Genomic DNA, 18133 nt, shown 5'->3' with positions numbered 1-18133 from the left:
CCATTTTATACTACTTCTTTTCTATATATTTTTTTTATCAATCTATCAATTACAGTAATCTAAGTTATCTATAGGCGGATAGGAGGTCTCACAGGAATTCCAAAAGGTGAGAATTGGGCTTAAAGTTTAAAAATAGCTACCATCCTATTTTACACACATGCCATATATTTAACATTCATTAACTAGAATAAAGCCTCAAATCTTCACCTGAACAGCTGATATTTCTGGTGACCAGACTGATATTTTTTACTGTAAGCAAGTCTTCTTTTTTAGTAGAAGGGAAAACATGGGGAAAATTGTCAGTTTTTCCTTTATTTGATCAAAATTTAAAAATCTGAATTACAGATATAAAAATTTAATATGTTTAAAACTAAGTTATTCATAGGAAGAAGGCAAACCACTATTAATTTAGATTTTAAAATACTATTAATAAAAATTTTAAATTAAAAAATTTAAAAACCATATAAATAGGTTTCTTCATACATACTGGAAGAACAAGACCTCGCAGTGTGATTTCACCAGTCATGGCTACATCTGAACACACCAGCCGCCCACTAAAAAGTGAGGCGAGACAGGTTGCTATGGTAACTCCAGCAGATGGTCCATCTTTTGTGACAGCTCCAGCTGGGAAGTGCAGATGGATGTCTGTGTTCTCAAGAAGATCAAAACTTCCAGAAGCTTTAAAAAAGGAAAAAAGGATTTTGATGTAGAAAAATTAAACCTGTTTTTTCTCCGAGAAAAGAAAATCAAACAGATAAAAATGAATGTTTCGGGTAAACAGATCCTTCAAAATATTAATGGGCAGTATAAGTAAAGTGGGGGTCTGGAAGAACAGCTTCATTCTATTCCAAGTAGCAGGAAAAACAAAACAAACCCTTGGAGTCAGTTTCCAGCTCAGGTTCCAGTCAAACAGTCCTCAACTGGGAACTAGAATTTCCACGGGAATTCAAAAGCAAAGGTCTGTGCTTTAAGGGGTAACTGGATCTGTCTCTGAACTGTGGGATGCCTCCTGGGTCAGGATCCCAAGGCTCTCCTTTGCTGCAGCTGCACCCCCCGCCCCTACTCCCTGGGGTGGGTCGCTCACCATTGGTCAGATGGTATTTCTTGGCGTTGCTGCGGAGCCAGCTGATAGCCAGGTGGGCAGACTCCTTCATGACGTCCCCCAACTGGCCGGTCAGAGTTAACTGGCCTTCGCCATCCATCCGACTCGCCTCCACGAACATGATTTCCCCACCTAAGGGAGTCCAAGCCAAACCGATCGCCACTCCTGGTTGACTCAGACGCTCAGACACCTTGAGAGAAAGAAGGAAAATGATCGGTAAGGCCAACAAGAGCCAAATTCTTTTCAGGCTGACCTAATCACAAGCGCTGGCTCTTCCTCAGAGGGCTTAAGCTTAAGCTGCACCTCAAAGTACTTACTACTGCACATGACTTGGAGTCACATAGGGCTTTTTTGCCAAGACAGACTTTGGCATTTATCAGAAACAATTTTACCTTAAAGTATGTGTGAGCGACTTTTGATACTTAAGCACCACACCTAGTTACACATGCCCTAATTTTCAGGAACAAACGCAATCGTTTTATCTATCTCAATGCTTTTATTAGGCTGCATATGTAAAAACACTACAGCACCGAACTTCATTTTAGGCAATCATGAATTTGCTTCTGGAAGTAGAAACGCTCTTTTCAACGTACTTTTGAGAAGTGTTAGCTCCAGAGGCCAAGGTATATATTAAAACCCCTGGATCTTACTTCCCTGCCACTCATCTTTATTGCCGCAGAGACACTGTAAAATGCTACTTCACTATGTCCTGGATCCTTTCTGTGTGCTCGGAGGCCCACTGTGCTGCCTCACTTCCATATTAAACTGATTGTGTCACTCACTGGTGATTACAAGCCAAATAGGTTAACACATCCAAGTTATGAAAACATATCGAAAGTAACAGCTGAAAAACAGTTATGTTAACTTTTATCGCACATTCTGAGCCTCCAAATGTCTTATCGTAATAGAAGTTATCCATGTTAGAGGAACTGGGCACAATATGTCAACCCAGCACTAATGCAATCATGAGATTTTTCCACCAAGAGGTAACTTCCTCACTACAGAGCAGTAGAGTCTATAGCCTGAGTTTCTGGTTAAAGGGCTGCGTGGCTGATGCTTACTTTTCCAAGGGGCTTAGATGCTGAAAATCCTGATTTTAAATGGATGTGTGACATCCATTGAAGCTACTGGGCACTTATTTTTAGTAGTAAACATAAAAGCCTATTTTAAAGTTGGTTTTATATTTAAAATTTTAATTTTATATTTAATGATGTTAGAGACTGGGAAGGCCAGGTTGCATCGCTGGCTGAGCTGACACTGCACCACGGATTTCACCTTCCCTCAGCTTTGCATCTGCCCTGTTTTGTATCTATTTGAGGAAAAAGACACAAAAGATCAATATGCAAAAGATCAGTACTATTTAAGGAAAACACAGAAACAACTATTTATAAAAGTGTTCACAAGGCTTGTTCTTGCTAATATAAAATCAATTCTCTATACCTGAACGACATCTACTTTGGGTGGGAACTTGTCAGGGGTTCCTGTTTTTACTGCATGGCTCTTTTCTAGGACTGAACCAGTCCTAAAGAATTATCCTCAATATACTGAATCCTGTGCTAATTTAACAGAAAAAGCCATATAGCACAACTTCATTAGCTATAATGAGAACAATCCCTTTTAACAGCTAAATCCTCAAAACTCATTTTGTCAGAATAATACCAAACATGTCCCCAAAGAATCAGAAGTAGGATTCATGTTGATTACCACATTGCTTCAAGAAACCAAGCCAGTTTCCAACACTCTCCATCTGCCAGTGCTCTGGGTAAAAGTAACTGGTCCATTGTTCATTGAAAGGACAGGGGGTAGATAAGTACACGTGACCAAACCAAAACCATCCAGGCTCATAACCACTTTATTCTAACTTGACGGTAAGTGCTGAAATATTAACCTGAAGATGGGACCAGTGACAAATCTGTGTAACTCAACAACAACATACACGGGTGGGAGAACTGAGGGCAGGAGTTACTATCAAACCTAGAGTCTCATGATGAGGCTAATCGCAGTTACCTAAGAAGTAACGAATCTGTAATTCTTAGACTTGGAGTCATATTCTTCAAAGTCATGTGTTCTGAAATTGTAACAATTCTCTTAACAACCAAGCATCCAGTTTCTATGTATTTTTCCCTCGGAAATAATGAGTGCAAGTAAATATGAATTTAAAAGATAAGATATATGCTCTTTCTTCCTCCCGCATGCAGTTTCCCAGCCATCTTAAACCCTTTATACAGAACAATTTGTATTTTATAGACTTCCCTAACAAGTGATTCAATACAATAATTTCAAAACTATGTGTATCTACTGGTACTTTTCTACCAGTTTCTAATTCCATTACTGGTTTGTGGAATCATCAATTGTATTAGCCAAGACAGGCCTAGGCTTGATGCTTAGAACGTTTTTCCCTCTAAATGTCAAAGTGGAGCAGGAGTTTCTCAAGTTCACTTCTGTCATTCAATTTCCCTTGAAACTGGTGCTTCAAGTTTCCTTTATCTGTTAACTAAATCTTGTTCAAAGAAATGGTCATTTTCTTCTGTAATAATTCTATCAATCATGTAAATATGTAGACTGAGGAAGTGTTTAAAATATTTAATGAAAAACCTAATTAATAACAGGATATGTCTTATAAAGTATGACTGCATTCTGAACACTTCAATGATAGCAGTGTTTAAGGAGCATTTGAGCATCTAATCATTGCCAATTTCACACTGTTCTTTCCTCTCGATTAACTTAAAATAGTGATATTTAGTGATATTTGACTGAAATAGTAAATACGTACACTCTTTGTGACCCTTCCAAACCTAGACGAACACTTACAGTTTTAATACCTTGTTGTTTACTGCTGCAGCCATCAGAGGGACTAAGAGTTTTACCTTCATCCAAAGGTGCTTTACTGGCACCGGGAGCCTGGCCCCATCATGGATCACAGGGATGTCAAGTGAAAACCTCAGAGCGGTGACAGACTACCTACCTAACCGCATCAGATAAGGGGCCGCTTACCCCCCAGCACGGGGAGTGCAACAAGACCATCTAGCCAGTGCCTGTATCTACAGAGAGCCCTGCAGAGGCAAGGGTCCATGTCTGCGGAGTTGGGACAGGTGTCACAGGAGAGACTGAGCGGTCTTAAAATCTGCTGGGCAGAAAAAGGCCAGGAAGCCTTTTCGCAGCAGAGAGGCCAGCAGGTGCCAAGGACTCAAGACAGGAATAATATTGTGGGCCTTCTTGCCAGGGGCAGGCACAGTGCCTCGCAAAACCTGAGCTGTCAGATGGCTGCGGTATGTGTGCAGGTTCGTGCCTCAGTAACGCTTACACCACACGTTGTGTTTTCTATAGCTTGCATAGCATTTTTTATGCTCCCGCCAGGGTTGTCACCACGGCGGCTCTCCATCTGCCAACTTCTTTAAAGTCTCTGTAGGAATATTTGATTTTTCCAGTTGTGAACTTGTTTGCTTTGGAGGAGTGCCGCGGTCAGCCACCGTCACCTCTGGAAGCTGTGCGACACGGCCCCGGTCTGGCGCAGCACCGGCGCCGCTGAGAGCCAGCTGCTTGCAGGCCCTTCCAGTAAGGCCTTTCCTTGGTACAACTGGCTGGTGGTGGGCCAGGCTGAGTGCAGCATCGCTGCTGTCCTAACAGGGGCGTGGGGCACAGCAGGTCTGAATGGAGAGGGAGGAAGAAGGAATTTACTCCCATGACTCTTTGGGCATTTCGTTAGTGTTTATACACTTTGCTCATTTCTAGCACCTGCTTTTATCTGTCTGCAAGGCAAGCACACTGATGGAATCTCCTGGAATTCACCGGTGGATGCATTCTATTCAGGACGTTTTTTAAAACCTGCATGTCTAGTCTCTTCTTCCCTTTATTACTATTTTTTCTAAGGGCAGTGACCTTCGCATAAGAACTTTTTGTCCACCACTGAGGCTTTCATACAAACTATGAATAGAGTCAGGAATACTCAGATGACACATTCTCAGGATTAGCAGACGACAAAACATAGACGCTCGTGGCTTGGATGACTGGTTTTCTGAGGCTGAAAATCAAATTTATCCTGGAAAGACTAGAGTTTATGTGTTTTTCTGATTGTGTGTCACCACATTTGTAGTCTATGAGATTGATTGTTACCCCCAGAGATATACAGGAACTCTATATGTTGGGTTTTTTTTGGGGGGGGTGTCAACTGCAGGATTGTATTATATTTATATATCTAATTATGTATATATATCTAATATGCAGATAATATATGTGTGTGTGTGTATATATGTATCTCATAATGTGGAGGCTTCTCCTGGCTTCACTAGGATGAAAATGAAAATTATAAGATTCTCATCCCCCCCCAAAGAGGGTCATGTAATCAGTAAAAGTAACTGCAACCAAGTTTACCATTATTAATGGCAATCTCATAACTGACCAGATCAAATGAGACTCAATAGCTGCGTCCTTCCTAAGCCCTCCATGCCGGGACCCGGGCCTGCCTCTGAGGAGGTGTTCTGAGAAGCAGTCAGGGAGAATGAAGTCTCGGCTGCCCCAGACACCGGCACCTACCCCACCCTCTCCCACTCTCTCTCTCATAATGCAGGGAGATCTGTTATTTTTTAAAAGTGGGTGTTTAACTGATCTTGCTTCTTTAGGAAACTTTATTGTATTTGAAAAGGTGACTTATGATACTATTCCTAAATATGAAATCTAGACAAAGTTTCAGGAACTCATTTTTCAACCTGTTGAGAGAATTCTAAACGGATATAACACCAGTAAAAGTGTGCCTTCTTATCTTTCTTCCTGTTAGTTTGCTAGGTCAGTAACATTTTTGGTACTAATGTATTTTTGCAGACTCATCTTCAATGAAAATAAAGCACAGTAAGGGGTGGTATAGGTTATTAAAATTAAAGCAAATATAAAATTAGGGTTATAATAAAAATAATAGGGACTTTTACTTTTGTGACTGGGCATAGGTCTATTTGTTTTAAGGGTGTATGGTGGTTGCAGGAACTGGTATTTGTTTTTTTAGCACGTACCGGGCACTATGGTGGGTGCCTTATATACATTAACTCACCAAATTCTAAAAACTATCTAAAACCTATATATAATCCCCCCATGAATCGGATGACGCCAGCACGGCCGAGGAGGCGGGGTTCATCACGCTGAGTGGCGTGCCTCTTCCTCCTAACCCCTGCTTATGGCAGCCGGCTTCCCATCTTCATTCTCTGCTCACTGCCTTCTATAGTCAAACCCACTCTCTCCTTCCTGACCACCCTGAGTCCCTCCATCACCCTGGGTTTCTTCAGGGAGTACCTGAGACCCGTGCAAGCTGGCTTCTCTGTCTCTAAGCACGCCCTTAACTCCAAAACCACGCTTCTCACCCTCATCCAGCCACCCTTTTCCCGGTCCTTATTGCCAACAGAAGCCATACGACCTTTGAAATCTGAATTTAACCACCCCCTTCCCTGACCGCCACTTTTTCATCCTTCTAGCTCACTTGTACTCAAGACCATCAACTCTACCTCCTTCACATTATACACCAGCTCTGTCCCAGCTTTACTGCTCTCCTTGTGCACGAATACTCCTCTGTTCCAGCGTTATCATCTTTTCCGTGTAATTACTCAACACTCTCAGCCCCCTTTCTCCATCATACCCGCCACAGGGGACCCTCATCACAGACCAGCTCTTCCTTCACACCAGGGACCCCACCGCGCCGCACTACCCCAAAGACTCTGCTCCTGTGGTACCACCTCTCTCTCCAGCAACCTCAGTCTGACTCTCTCTACTGCACTATTCTGACCAGCAAACAGGCTGCCATTTGTAACCACTCTCCCTTTGACCTCCATCCTCCCTTCTAGCCACCTCACTTCTCTGCAGTCGTTCACAGCCATGCTTCTGAAAGAGCTGCCTACAAACTACTTCTACTTCCCCACCTTCCACTCCCTCTTCAACACACTCCCATCACTCCTTGTGAACCCACTCTGTCAAGGTCACCTACAACCTCCATGCTGTAGAATCCGGTACACAGACAGCAAACACATCTGCATGTTCCCCCTTCTTGAGACAGTCTCTGCCTTTGTTTTCATGGCGGCACAACATCCTTGTTTTGCTCTTACCTGACTGCCTGTTTCTTCTTAGTTTCTGTCTGTTTTGAGGGCTCCTCTTCCCCTACGTGACCCTAACTGTTCAGGGCCTGCTCCTAGGCTCCCTGCTCTTTACTCTGTATCCTTTTCCTTTGGTGATCTCAACATTCCCAGGACTTTAAAAATCCTCTGTTTTCTAACAACTCTATAATTTATATCTCCCATTCCAAAACAGAGTACTATAGTTGGTAAGAATGAAATGAAAATCTGAGGTAGAGCAGGTATGCCTTTTTGTTAAACTGCTGTACTTCAAGCAATTCTCTTTTAGCAGGAAAGGCCAGGAATTAGCTTGGCTGCAGGGTATTATAGGAGAGTGGAAAGAATACCGGACTTGAGTTGGCTGATCTGAGTTTAAAGATTGGCCTCACTAATTGCAACTTATGTGAATTTGCATGATTCATTTAATTTCCTTAAGCTCTTTCCCTGTGTGTAAAATGGACGACCCCTAGCACAGCGATGGACCTTGTGGACAACAAAGAAATGTTCCATAAATCTTAATTTCATGGATGCAAAAAGCTGTGGTTATATAATTTGGGGCTGATGGTCATTAGACCACTAAAGGTAGAGAAAGAAACCCCTGGCTCCAGGGTAAATTCTCTCAACTGTGGAAAATATGAACAAAATGTTCCAAACTCCCAGATACCAGACCTTCTATTCTAAGATGCTATTTATAGAAGGGAAAATGGCTACTGGATTCATACTGGTCAAAGTGTTCATATGTAATAGCTCAGATGCTACAAAGAAAATAAAATAGTTTTTGCAGTGATATCAAACAGAGCTATTAAGCAGTGTTTATAAAATTTCTCTTTTCTGTCCTTGGGCTCTTTCTCTGCCAAAGCTCCAAGAATGTCAGCAATGCTTCCAAACCTAACAGGAGCAGTCATGGCCGGGAGAGAAGGGTCTATGCAACAGAAGCACGCATCCATCTTTTGTTTTTATCAACTGCCCTGGTGTAAATTCCCAAAGAATGGCTGGCATGTACTGTTCTGGAAAGCCAAGAGAAAAGAGCCCGCCGGACATGCAGGAGCAGAACCTGTTTCTACTGTCACTCACAGAATCACTGGGTTCACTCGGAACAGGAAAGCAGCTTTGGCCCGCGTTCTCAACCAAAACAAGTTTTGCTCCACTTCTTTCAACACTTCAAAATTTAAATCCATCCACAGTATCTTAAGAATTCAAATAACCAAAATAATGTTTCTGATTCTATCGTTCAGGACCAGGTTTACTGCCAACAGTAAACGCGTTCTATTCTTGTAGCTGAGAGCTTTGCAGAATTAAATGACTAGCTCAGAGTTTAGGAAAATAAACAAGATGGGTTTGGGGGCTACTTCTCTTCTTCTCAGTTTTAAGACTTGAGGAAAATCATGTTTACTGGTAGTGATTTCAAATGCTGGATGGAGAGATTATCTTCTGCATAATTCACCAGATATTATCTTCTGAAAACCTTTTTTCCTTTACACAGACAAGATGATAGTAAAGCTTCTGAAGAAAGATGCTAATAAGTTCAGTAGTAAAATACATACTCTTTCTAGTAAATGCCCCAGGAAAGCTCATATAAGCATCCTATAAAATATATCACAATACCTCAGCAGTCACAGCTTCCCTTGGTGATTTCAACATTCCCAGGACTTTAAAAATCCTCTATTTTCTAACAACCCTATAATTTATATCTCCCATTCCAAAACAGAGTACTATAGTTGGTAAGAATAGACCAACACCTATTTCTATCCAGCTCCCTTGACTCGGTCCTGCTCCCAAGGCCTTTATGGCTCCGCGTTCCGCTATGAGGGAGAATTACGGGAGAGAGATGGAAATAGGGCTGGGCTTGCATGTCGGTTTAACTCGAAAGGCACTAGTAATAACAATGAAAGAACAAATCCTGAAAGATGCCATCTGGTCTGCACTAGAGCAGCATGAAGCTAAAGCCAGGCTCATGTCTTCAGGTATTCTGTACTGGGTTGTTTCCCTCCCTCCTCCAAGTCTTTGATAGCACAAAGAAATACTTAATTAAAGCACATACAATAGGAATATATAGTTTCTAAGGAGGAAAGTCAGAGAAAGTCAGAGACACTGTTCTTAAAATGAAACTGGATGCAAAGAACAAGATCAGACTGGGTTTCCAAAAGAGGATCTGGCCAGGGCCTCTGGTGCTCTGCAAAAGCCACATTATCACATTAAGCACCAAAATTTAATACCATAGAGAACACAAGTTTCCAATCTTAAGACAAAATTCAGCCTCCCCAAATACCCAAGTCTACTTCTCCCCCAATCTATTAGGGAACCAACAGAGTAAACTGGTGGGTATCAACAAAGGAACGAGAATGATCACCTCCATTTCATACATCGGGGGCCCAAGGATATCTTTCAGAGCGTGGAAGTCAATCAAAATTGGCATTTCAGGTGGTAGGGCCAAGTCGGTAGTGTCACTGATAGATTCGGGTTTTGTATCTTCTACGATGTGTTCTCTGTAACCTAAGAGAGAAAATTTTATTTAAGAATTCTCAGAGATTTGCAGGTATGAAAATTCATTAGCAGCAAATATCAAACAGAAGCTCAGTGGACTTCCAACCGTTCAGTCACCTTTATACCTTTATTAAGGCACAAAAATTCACCTTGTGTACCTGTGGTACGCAACAGAAGAATTAGTCTTTCAAGAGCCCCCGAGGGGTGACACAATGCATTGCCCTGTTCATTTACTTTCACTTGTTTGTCCTCCATCTTCCCCCATTAAAGTGTAAGCCCCAGGAGGGCAGCAACCTTGCCTGTCTTCTTTTCAACCATTGTATTAAGCCAAGAGCAATGCCTGGCACTGTTCAACCGATGGCCTTTAGAGGCCAGATACTCAAGTGTCAGATGCAATAGATTACCTTGTACCATTCTCTGTGGAATCAACACAACTCAAACTGTTCAATTCCCTCCTCAGAGGAGTTGCATCAGGTGTCCCATTTCCTGACAGCCACGTGAACTTGGAAATGACAGAACCCCTAGAAGCAATGCCTCTTGTGTAAACATATAGCTCAACTCCAAGGTTATTATTTTCCAATAAAAACGAATATAATTGTCATCACCAGGGTAAGATAATATGAAGCCTGGCTTGAAATCCCTATAATAATGGACTATTTTCTTTACCTGCCTAAGAGCCCTGGCTGCTGACATCTTGACGAAGGACTGACTCATTCTGGTTGAGATCAGACAACCAGGGAGCAGGAACCAACTGCCCTAGGACCACCGTTTCTACTGGTCTTTGTAATTCCAATCTGAGTAAAGAAAAATGTTACTTCAGTCTATAGCCAGAAACCTAAAATAAGCAGAGGTTTAAAAATGTAGGAAAGGGCTTCCCTGATGGCTCAGTGGTTGAGAGTCCGCCTGCCGATGCAGGGGATGCGGGTTCATGCCCCGGTCCGGGAAGATCCCACATGCCGCGGAGCGGCTGGGCCCGTGAGCCATGGCCGCTGAGCCTGCACGTCCAGAGCCTGTGCTCCGCAATGCGAGAGGCCACAACAGTGAGAGGCCCGCGTACCGCAAAATAAATAAATAAATATAGGAAATATCTGGCTCTATTCATCTTCATTCCCTGCTTTTCTTTTCTTTTTGTTTTACCATAATTCTTCTAGTTCTTGTACTACCTCACAAAGTGCTTTAAAATATTTTTCTTTTATTGCTTTCTTTACATACACCCTTCCTTCTGGAAATGATTACTGTATATATTAATATACAACACATAATAATTACAAAGTCACCTAAACATTGTATATCCATCTGTATTTATTCTAGCTTTGCTATGATTCTTCTATTCTGATACCATGAAGTTAAAGGAATTGCTTTTCACTAACTCCTTTCTTTTCCAAAGTGATTACTGAATATGTTAAATCATATTAGACCTTAATTTTAGATTCCAACAATAATTGGACACATCCTAGGGTGTCCCCAAATGATCCCCGTGTCTCACGGCCTTGCTGTGACCTTCAGGGAAAGGGCTCTCTTGGCCTGCTCTCTTGCTGGGCCTTACAGGGCTCCTCTTCAAGACTGAATCACAAGTGAAAACAGACAACAGTTCAGACTTTTTGCCACTTGCTGGCTATTTGACTTTATGCAAAACAAACCTCTCACTACCTATCTCTGCAGGATTCTTGTGAGAATTAAAGAGAAAACCCTTTGCAGACTGCAAAGTGTAATACACACACTGGGTCTTGAGTTATACATAATCTCATAGTCATACCTCTGTAATGTCACTTGATCTTTCAAAGTTCGGCTCAACCAGATTCTAGGAAGTCTTCCCTGATCTTTGCAACTTCTTACAGCACTTACTTATCTGTTTCACTAAACTGAGCAATTCCTGGGTTACTCAGTCGCGTGTAGGAGATCTTCTATCTGCTGCTCTGTTTGCAGCGACGTCAGTGACCAACGGTGGGGAGGCACTTAAACCATCAGTTTAGCTACGCGTAGATCTCAGAGCGGAACAGAAAGTGTCATTGCTTAATTAAAATTAATGCACAGAGAAAAAGCGCACTACTGTCTACGGTTACTGTACACTAAAAATGAAGGGCTCTGAAACTCTAGCCAATGCATAGAAGAGGCTGTGACTTTCTTTAGCCTGTTGTGTTTTGTGACGGGCTTTTCTGAGATCTAACTACTGTTGCCAGCCTGGAATTCACTATCACGGGAGGAAGTAAAGCTGGATGGGTGAGAGCCAATCCACAATTATGTAACCACTGCTTTGGGATATCCCATCCCTTTCCAAGTGGAGGAGTGAATTCAGTGCTTTGAGTACTGAGGGGCTGGGGGTGTGGAGAGCTACTTCTAATGCATCTAGACCTTACAATGCAAAAGATGGCCATTCACTCCAGGCTCTAGGCACAGCAGCTGGGTGATGAAAACTGCAATAAACTTAGAACTAATCTGTGCTTCAAAATGTTCCATCGTGGAGCACAAGCCTAGAGAACTAAAGCTCATGTCAAGAAAATGGTGCCAGCTAATCAGGAAAGACAGGCTGGCACTGGATTTTAAGAACCATCCACTGCACCTTGGGTAACACAAAGCGAGAGCAAGAGAATGCTGGATTTTCAGAGAATACACGCTCTGATTCCTCATTAAACACCATCTCGCCAACATGCCATTCAAGGAATGAGGCCCAGGTTAGAGATGAACCCTGAGGCCTCGCACAAGCTTTCAGTACTCAGCTCAGTACTCAGCTCTAGTGCCACGTTCTCTGTAGTCAGAAGGGATTGGCACCAAGAGAAGATAGTGGCAGAATCTCTGGGCCTCATTACGGGCCTTGCCCCAGATCATAACATTCACGCCAGGTGGACTTTTTAAGGCAAGGCAAACAAAAACAATTTAAAAAAGTTCAACCTCCCTATAGGACATGGACCCTGTCCCACAAATCCTTCCTGTTGGACCTGTACAGTTAACATTCTTCTTCTATGCCCTTATCTTGGGCTAAAACAGTGGTTCTTAAAAAATGGGTAATAGTCACATGAAAAAATGATTATTTCACTAAGAAGCAAAGAAGTTTAAATTATAAAAACAAGATACATTTTCTGGTTACAAAATTAAAGTAACCAGTAAAGAAGTTTTAAGAAATGACAAAGTTCAATGGAAAAGAGAGTGGAGAGATCTTCTCAAATACTATTGCTTATGAAAATATAAATTGATTCAATCTTTCTGGAAAGCCATTTGTCAATATACTGAAAGCCTCCTAAATAGTCATAATCTCACACCCAGTGATTCTACTGGGTTGGCCAAAAAGTTCCTTCGGCTTTTAAGTAAAAATAAAAGACACATTTTTCATTTTCACCAAGAATTTTATTAAATGACGTATTCATCGTTTTGTTCCACTACCTTCTGCCATTTTTCAGGCAACATCATAATTCCATCTTCCCAAAACATTTTATCTTTTTGAGCAAAGAACTGTTCCAGGTGCCTTTTACAGTCTTCCAGGGAACTGAAGTTTTTTCCATTACGAGGATTTTGTAAAGACTGAAATAAATGGAAATCCGAAGGTGTTATGTCTGGTGAATATGGTGGATGAATCAGAACTTCCCAGCCAAGCAGTAACAGTTTTTGCCTGGTCATGAAAGAAACATGTGGTCTTGCGTTATCCTGATGGAAGATTATGCATTTTCTGTTGACTAATTCCAGACACTTTTCTTCAAGTGCTGCTTTCAGTTGGTCTAACTGGGAGCAGTACTTGCTGGAATTAATCTTTTGGTTTTCTGGAAGGAGCTCATAATAGAGGACTCCCTTCCAATCCCACCATATACACAGCATCACCTTCTTTGAAGACCAGTCTTGGTGTGGTTGGTGGTGGCTCATTTCATTTGCCCCACGATCTCTTCCGTTCCACATTATTGTACAGTATCCACTTTTCATCACCCATCACAATTTGTTTTAAAAATGGAACTTTTCATTACGTTTAAGTAGAGAATCGCATGAGGAAATACGGTAGAGAAGGTTTTTTTCGCTTAACTTACATGGAACCCAAACATCAAAGCAATTAACATAACCAAGCTGGTGCAAATGATTTTCAACACTTGATTTGGATATTTTGAGTATACTGGCTACCTCCCACGTGGTATAACATCGACTGCTCTCAATTAATGTCTTGATTTCATCGCTATCAACTTCAATTGGTCCACCCGACCATGGAGCATCATCCAGTGAGAAATCTCCAGCACGGAACTTCACAAACCTCTTTTGATACGTTTGATCAGTCACAGCACCTTCTCCATACACTGCACAAATCTTTTTTTGCATTTCAGTTGTGTTTTTACCTTTCTTGAAATAATAAAGCATAATGTGCCAACACTGTTGCTTTTCTTCTTCCATTTTCAATATTAAAGTGGCTACACAAAAATTCACCAGTTTTGATAAGCTTTTTTTAAAAATGCACGCTGATATGACAGTTGTCACAATACAGTCTAACAAAATTGCTTTGAATGAAGTTAAAGACAACTCAGCGCTACTAGAAGCATCTTACAGAAAATACCAAATGAACTTTTTGGCCAATCCAATATTTTGAAGGAACCTATCCTTAAGGGCATAACCAAAAGTTTAGACAAATGTTTAGACCACAAATATACTCACTGAAGCACTATCTGTAACAGCAAAAATTAGATCCATTGTAAATACGCAACATTAGGAACATGATTATGTAAACTGTGGTACAGCCACACATCTAATAAAATACTACACAGTCACTAAAGCTGTTTCCTAAGTGTTTTTTAAGTGATGCGAGAAAATCCTTTTGAAACAAGATCAAACGGAGGAAAGCGGGGGAGTATAAAATTTCATGTGCCATGATTTTTACTAATATGATATAAATGTATATGAGAATGAATGAAATGATATAGTCTAAAATTTTAACACAAGCTATTCCCTGAGTTTATGAGGTTAAGATTACACGATGAGATAGTCAATAAATAATAGTCTCCAATCCTGGCTCTGGCTTCCTGATTGGCCTTGAAAAAAGTTACTTTACCTCTTTGTATCTGGTTTTCCAATCAGTAAAATCATAATAATTATAGTAAGCCTCAGAGTTGCTGGGAGAATTTGATAATGCTGAAAGCCTTACTATGCATAAATGAGGAAATGAATTATGTAGTTATAGTATTTAACACAGACTTCTAAGACTCACATGTCTTACTCCATAGCCCCTTTCACTAGAAGAAAACAAAATGCCCTCTGCACCCCAATCCCACCCAGGGCTCCACAGACAGGGCTTTGACCACAAACACACAACTGCTGGGAATCACATAAATTAAATATATTTAAGAAAAAGAAAAAGATACCAAGACTCAAGACTCTGCCCCATGTTTCTCAATGGTATTATCAGCTCGTTCTGAGTCTAATTCAGGACACAGCCAGGGTGGTCAGGGCATAGCCAAGGATCTTAACGGCATGAAGGTAGCAGATAAGCAAATAGCACCAGAGGCAGAACCTGCAAGGCACTCGCTGCCAGCATGACAAATGTGGACCTTGGCAAAGCAGGGATGAAACTCGGGGGGTACTCCCCAAGGGCCAAACCAGGCTCTATAGCTGATGTTGCCATGACAAAAGCTATGACAAAAGGATATTCTATAGCTACAAACTCCTCAGGGGAAGGGTCTGGCTTTCCCAAAACAGCTGTCACGAGGACATGATCAGGTGATCTTTTCCAGCCACTTTTCCTCTGTCAGAAGAACATGATTTACATGAAAGCAGGCCCAAGAGCCAAAGAATCACTGTGGGAAGCCGGGAGAAAGGAAGATCCTAAGAAGGGAGGACAGGAGGAAGAACAGAGGGGTGTAATACCTCAGGAAACTCCAGTAGCTTTCTTGTTTAAAAAAAACATTTCTTACCTTTTGAACAAATCTTGCAGCAAATGGTGTCTTTGGGCAGGTGATCCAACCAAGGGAAAGTAGCAGAGGCCAGGAACAGGGTACTGACACCAAACAACCATTCCGCAGAATGTGGCAGAAACAAAAATCTCCCCAACCACAAACAGCCCCAGGTTATCTATAATCATCTTTACTCAGGACAGAACTTTTTAGGTATCACTTATTATTCTCTATATTCTACTTGACTTGAAGCATATGCTACACTCTCTAGACCACTCTCATGAGCTCAAAAGCTACATTTCGTGGTACTGCCATAAAAGGAACCCCTTCTTCTAGATTATTAAAGACGTGTACATCTTCACGAATAACAGTTTCTTTTTTAACTCCTTCGGGGTAGGTTTGGAGGAGAGGATAGGGTGTACAATACTGTTAACTGCAGCCAGCAGTCGAATAACAGGGCCCAGAAACAGGGGGTTAATTCTCCAAAGGAACAGATATCAATACTACCTGTTCCTCTCATACTAATACAATGTCCCTGAGAACGTCTCAGATCTCATTCTGAGGCTTTAGCAGAATTCAGGTAGCATCAGAAATTCAAGAATAGGATGGAACCATGATATTACAGACAGTCTCAGGGTTCTGGACATCTGGCTAAGGGGACGTTTTGTCCCACCTAAAGTCCAGTCTAGAAAAGCTGCCTGTAGCTCAGAAGTTCCTTGACAAGGCAGCCAGGTGGTAAATTTAGAGATTAGATTATTTTTTTCCTGACTGAAAATAATCAACACATCTGGCATTACATACACGGATTCCCTTCTATGACTGCTGTCAGAAAAAACTGTGCAAGACTTGGAAATGAGCAAAACATAGATTACTGGGTATTGCCCTTCCAGGCTGTCTGTGTCTCAGTGCCTTTCAGCTATTTTCCTGTAAGCTGTAGGAAACTAATAGTAATACAAGTGATTCTTGTCCATAGAAATGAAAATGAATTTTGTCCTCTCCCTTTCTCAAGAAGCTGGTTTTGCAAATTAATTTCAGCATTCCTCATTGCCTATATAGATGTCTGCTTTCTGAATTCTCCGTGGAACCAGATCTTACTGGTTCTCTCATTAATTAATGAGTTCATTAAAATCTTTAACACATGTTCATTTTATACCTGTATAGTAGTGATGATTTTGCCATTAAAAATTATTATCCTTTAATACTGAACAAAAACACTGTTTCTAAAAAGTGACAAATTCTCCCAGTAGCCAACTCTTAACCACTAAGAGTAGCTGAAATGTTTAGATTAAAAAGCTTTAGGGCGGGGCTTCCCTGGTGGTGCAGTGGTTGGGAATCCGCCTGCCGATGCAGGTTCGTGCCCCGGTGCGGGAGGATCCCACGTGCCGCGGAGCGGCTGGGCCCGTGAGCCATGGCCGCTGGGCCTGCGCGTCCGGAGCCTGTGCTCCGCAATGGGAGAGGCCAGGACAGTGAGAGGCCCGCGTGCCACAAAAAAAAAAAAAAAAAGCTTTAGGGCCTCAGACAGATATCCAAATTGCTTTAGATACAAAAGCATGAAACTTCCCATTTTCAGTATTCCTGATTTTGGGTAGATCCTCAGAAATATCCAGGTGAGGTACAACTGATGCTCCTTATTTCCAAGAGGCCTTGGAGTCAGATGGCCTGGGTTTGTGGTCCATTTATTACAAGCTTGTATGATTTGGGGAAATTTCCTTAACCTCTTTTTTTTGGTAACTCTTTTTATTATGGTAAAATACATATAATATTGATCATTTTAGCCGTTTGAATTGTACAATTCCGTGGCATTAAATACATTCACAATGTTGTTGTAACCTTCACCGCTATCTATACCCCCAATTTTTTTTTTTTTGCGGTACGCGTGCCTCACTGTTGTGGCCTCTCCCGCTGCGGAGCACAGGCTCCGGATGCACAGGCTCAGTGGCCATGGCTCATGGCCATGCCGCTCCGCAGCATGTGGGATCTTCCCGGACCGGGGCACGAACCCGTGTCCCCTGCATCAGCAGGCGGACTCTCAACCACTGTGCCACCAGGGAAGCCCTTGCATTCTTAAATCTTAATAACATCTATGGACAAATGACAAATCACCAAAACACGTAATCATTACTTTGATTTGCCAAGAAACTATCAGGTCTTTAATACTGGCTTTGTCAAGTAAATATAAAGATTTTTAATAAATGAAAATTAAGTATGTGACAAAATTATTACCAAATGATTAAAATTTTTTCTTGAAAGTTGAATCCAATCACACTGGGCTCCTGCATCTTGAAGAAGCAGCAAAATGAAACTTACAGATTGGTTGAACTATATTTGTGTGCAGGGCGTAGGACGTGTATTACTAGGTATATTAACAGGTAGTTGGCAGAGAGGTCGTGTATGAACCAATGAATGGGAATACTGTTTACATCTCAATTCCTCAGCATACATGGGTATGTAAACATGGATCCAGACCCCATTTAGGCATGAAGAGAGATTTGTATGGCTGCAGTTATAAAACTACTTTTAAAAAAAAAAAAAACCAAGTCTACTTTACAAATTTAGATGAGATGCTGAGGTTATAAGTGGCTTTGTTATTTCTTACAAGATAA

The 18133-nt window shown here is 41.5% G+C and overlaps 1 protein-coding gene across 1 annotated transcript in view; it reads right to left on the bottom strand.

Annotated features, from left to right (window-relative positions):
- The window catches only part of LONP2 (lon peptidase 2, peroxisomal), a 95867-nt gene that overhangs the window by 3353 nt on the left and 74381 nt on the right, over nt 1-18133 (bottom strand). Inside the window, exons 12-14 of the mRNA XM_082676255.1 lie at nt 9542-9684; nt 1085-1292; nt 488-678 (exon numbers count right to left, since the gene is read on the bottom strand). Coding sequence (XP_082532381.1) covers nt 488-678; nt 1085-1292; nt 9542-9684 — 542 coding nt within the window. The remainder of the gene's footprint in view (nt 1-487; nt 679-1084; nt 1293-9541; nt 9685-18133) is intronic.

This window comes from Grampus griseus (genome assembly GCF_964374135.1).
Source record: "Grampus griseus genome assembly, chromosome: 19".
Taxonomy (NCBI): domain Eukaryota; kingdom Metazoa; phylum Chordata; class Mammalia; order Artiodactyla; family Delphinidae; genus Grampus; species Grampus griseus.
This window is presented reverse-complemented; position numbering and strand designations above follow the sequence as displayed.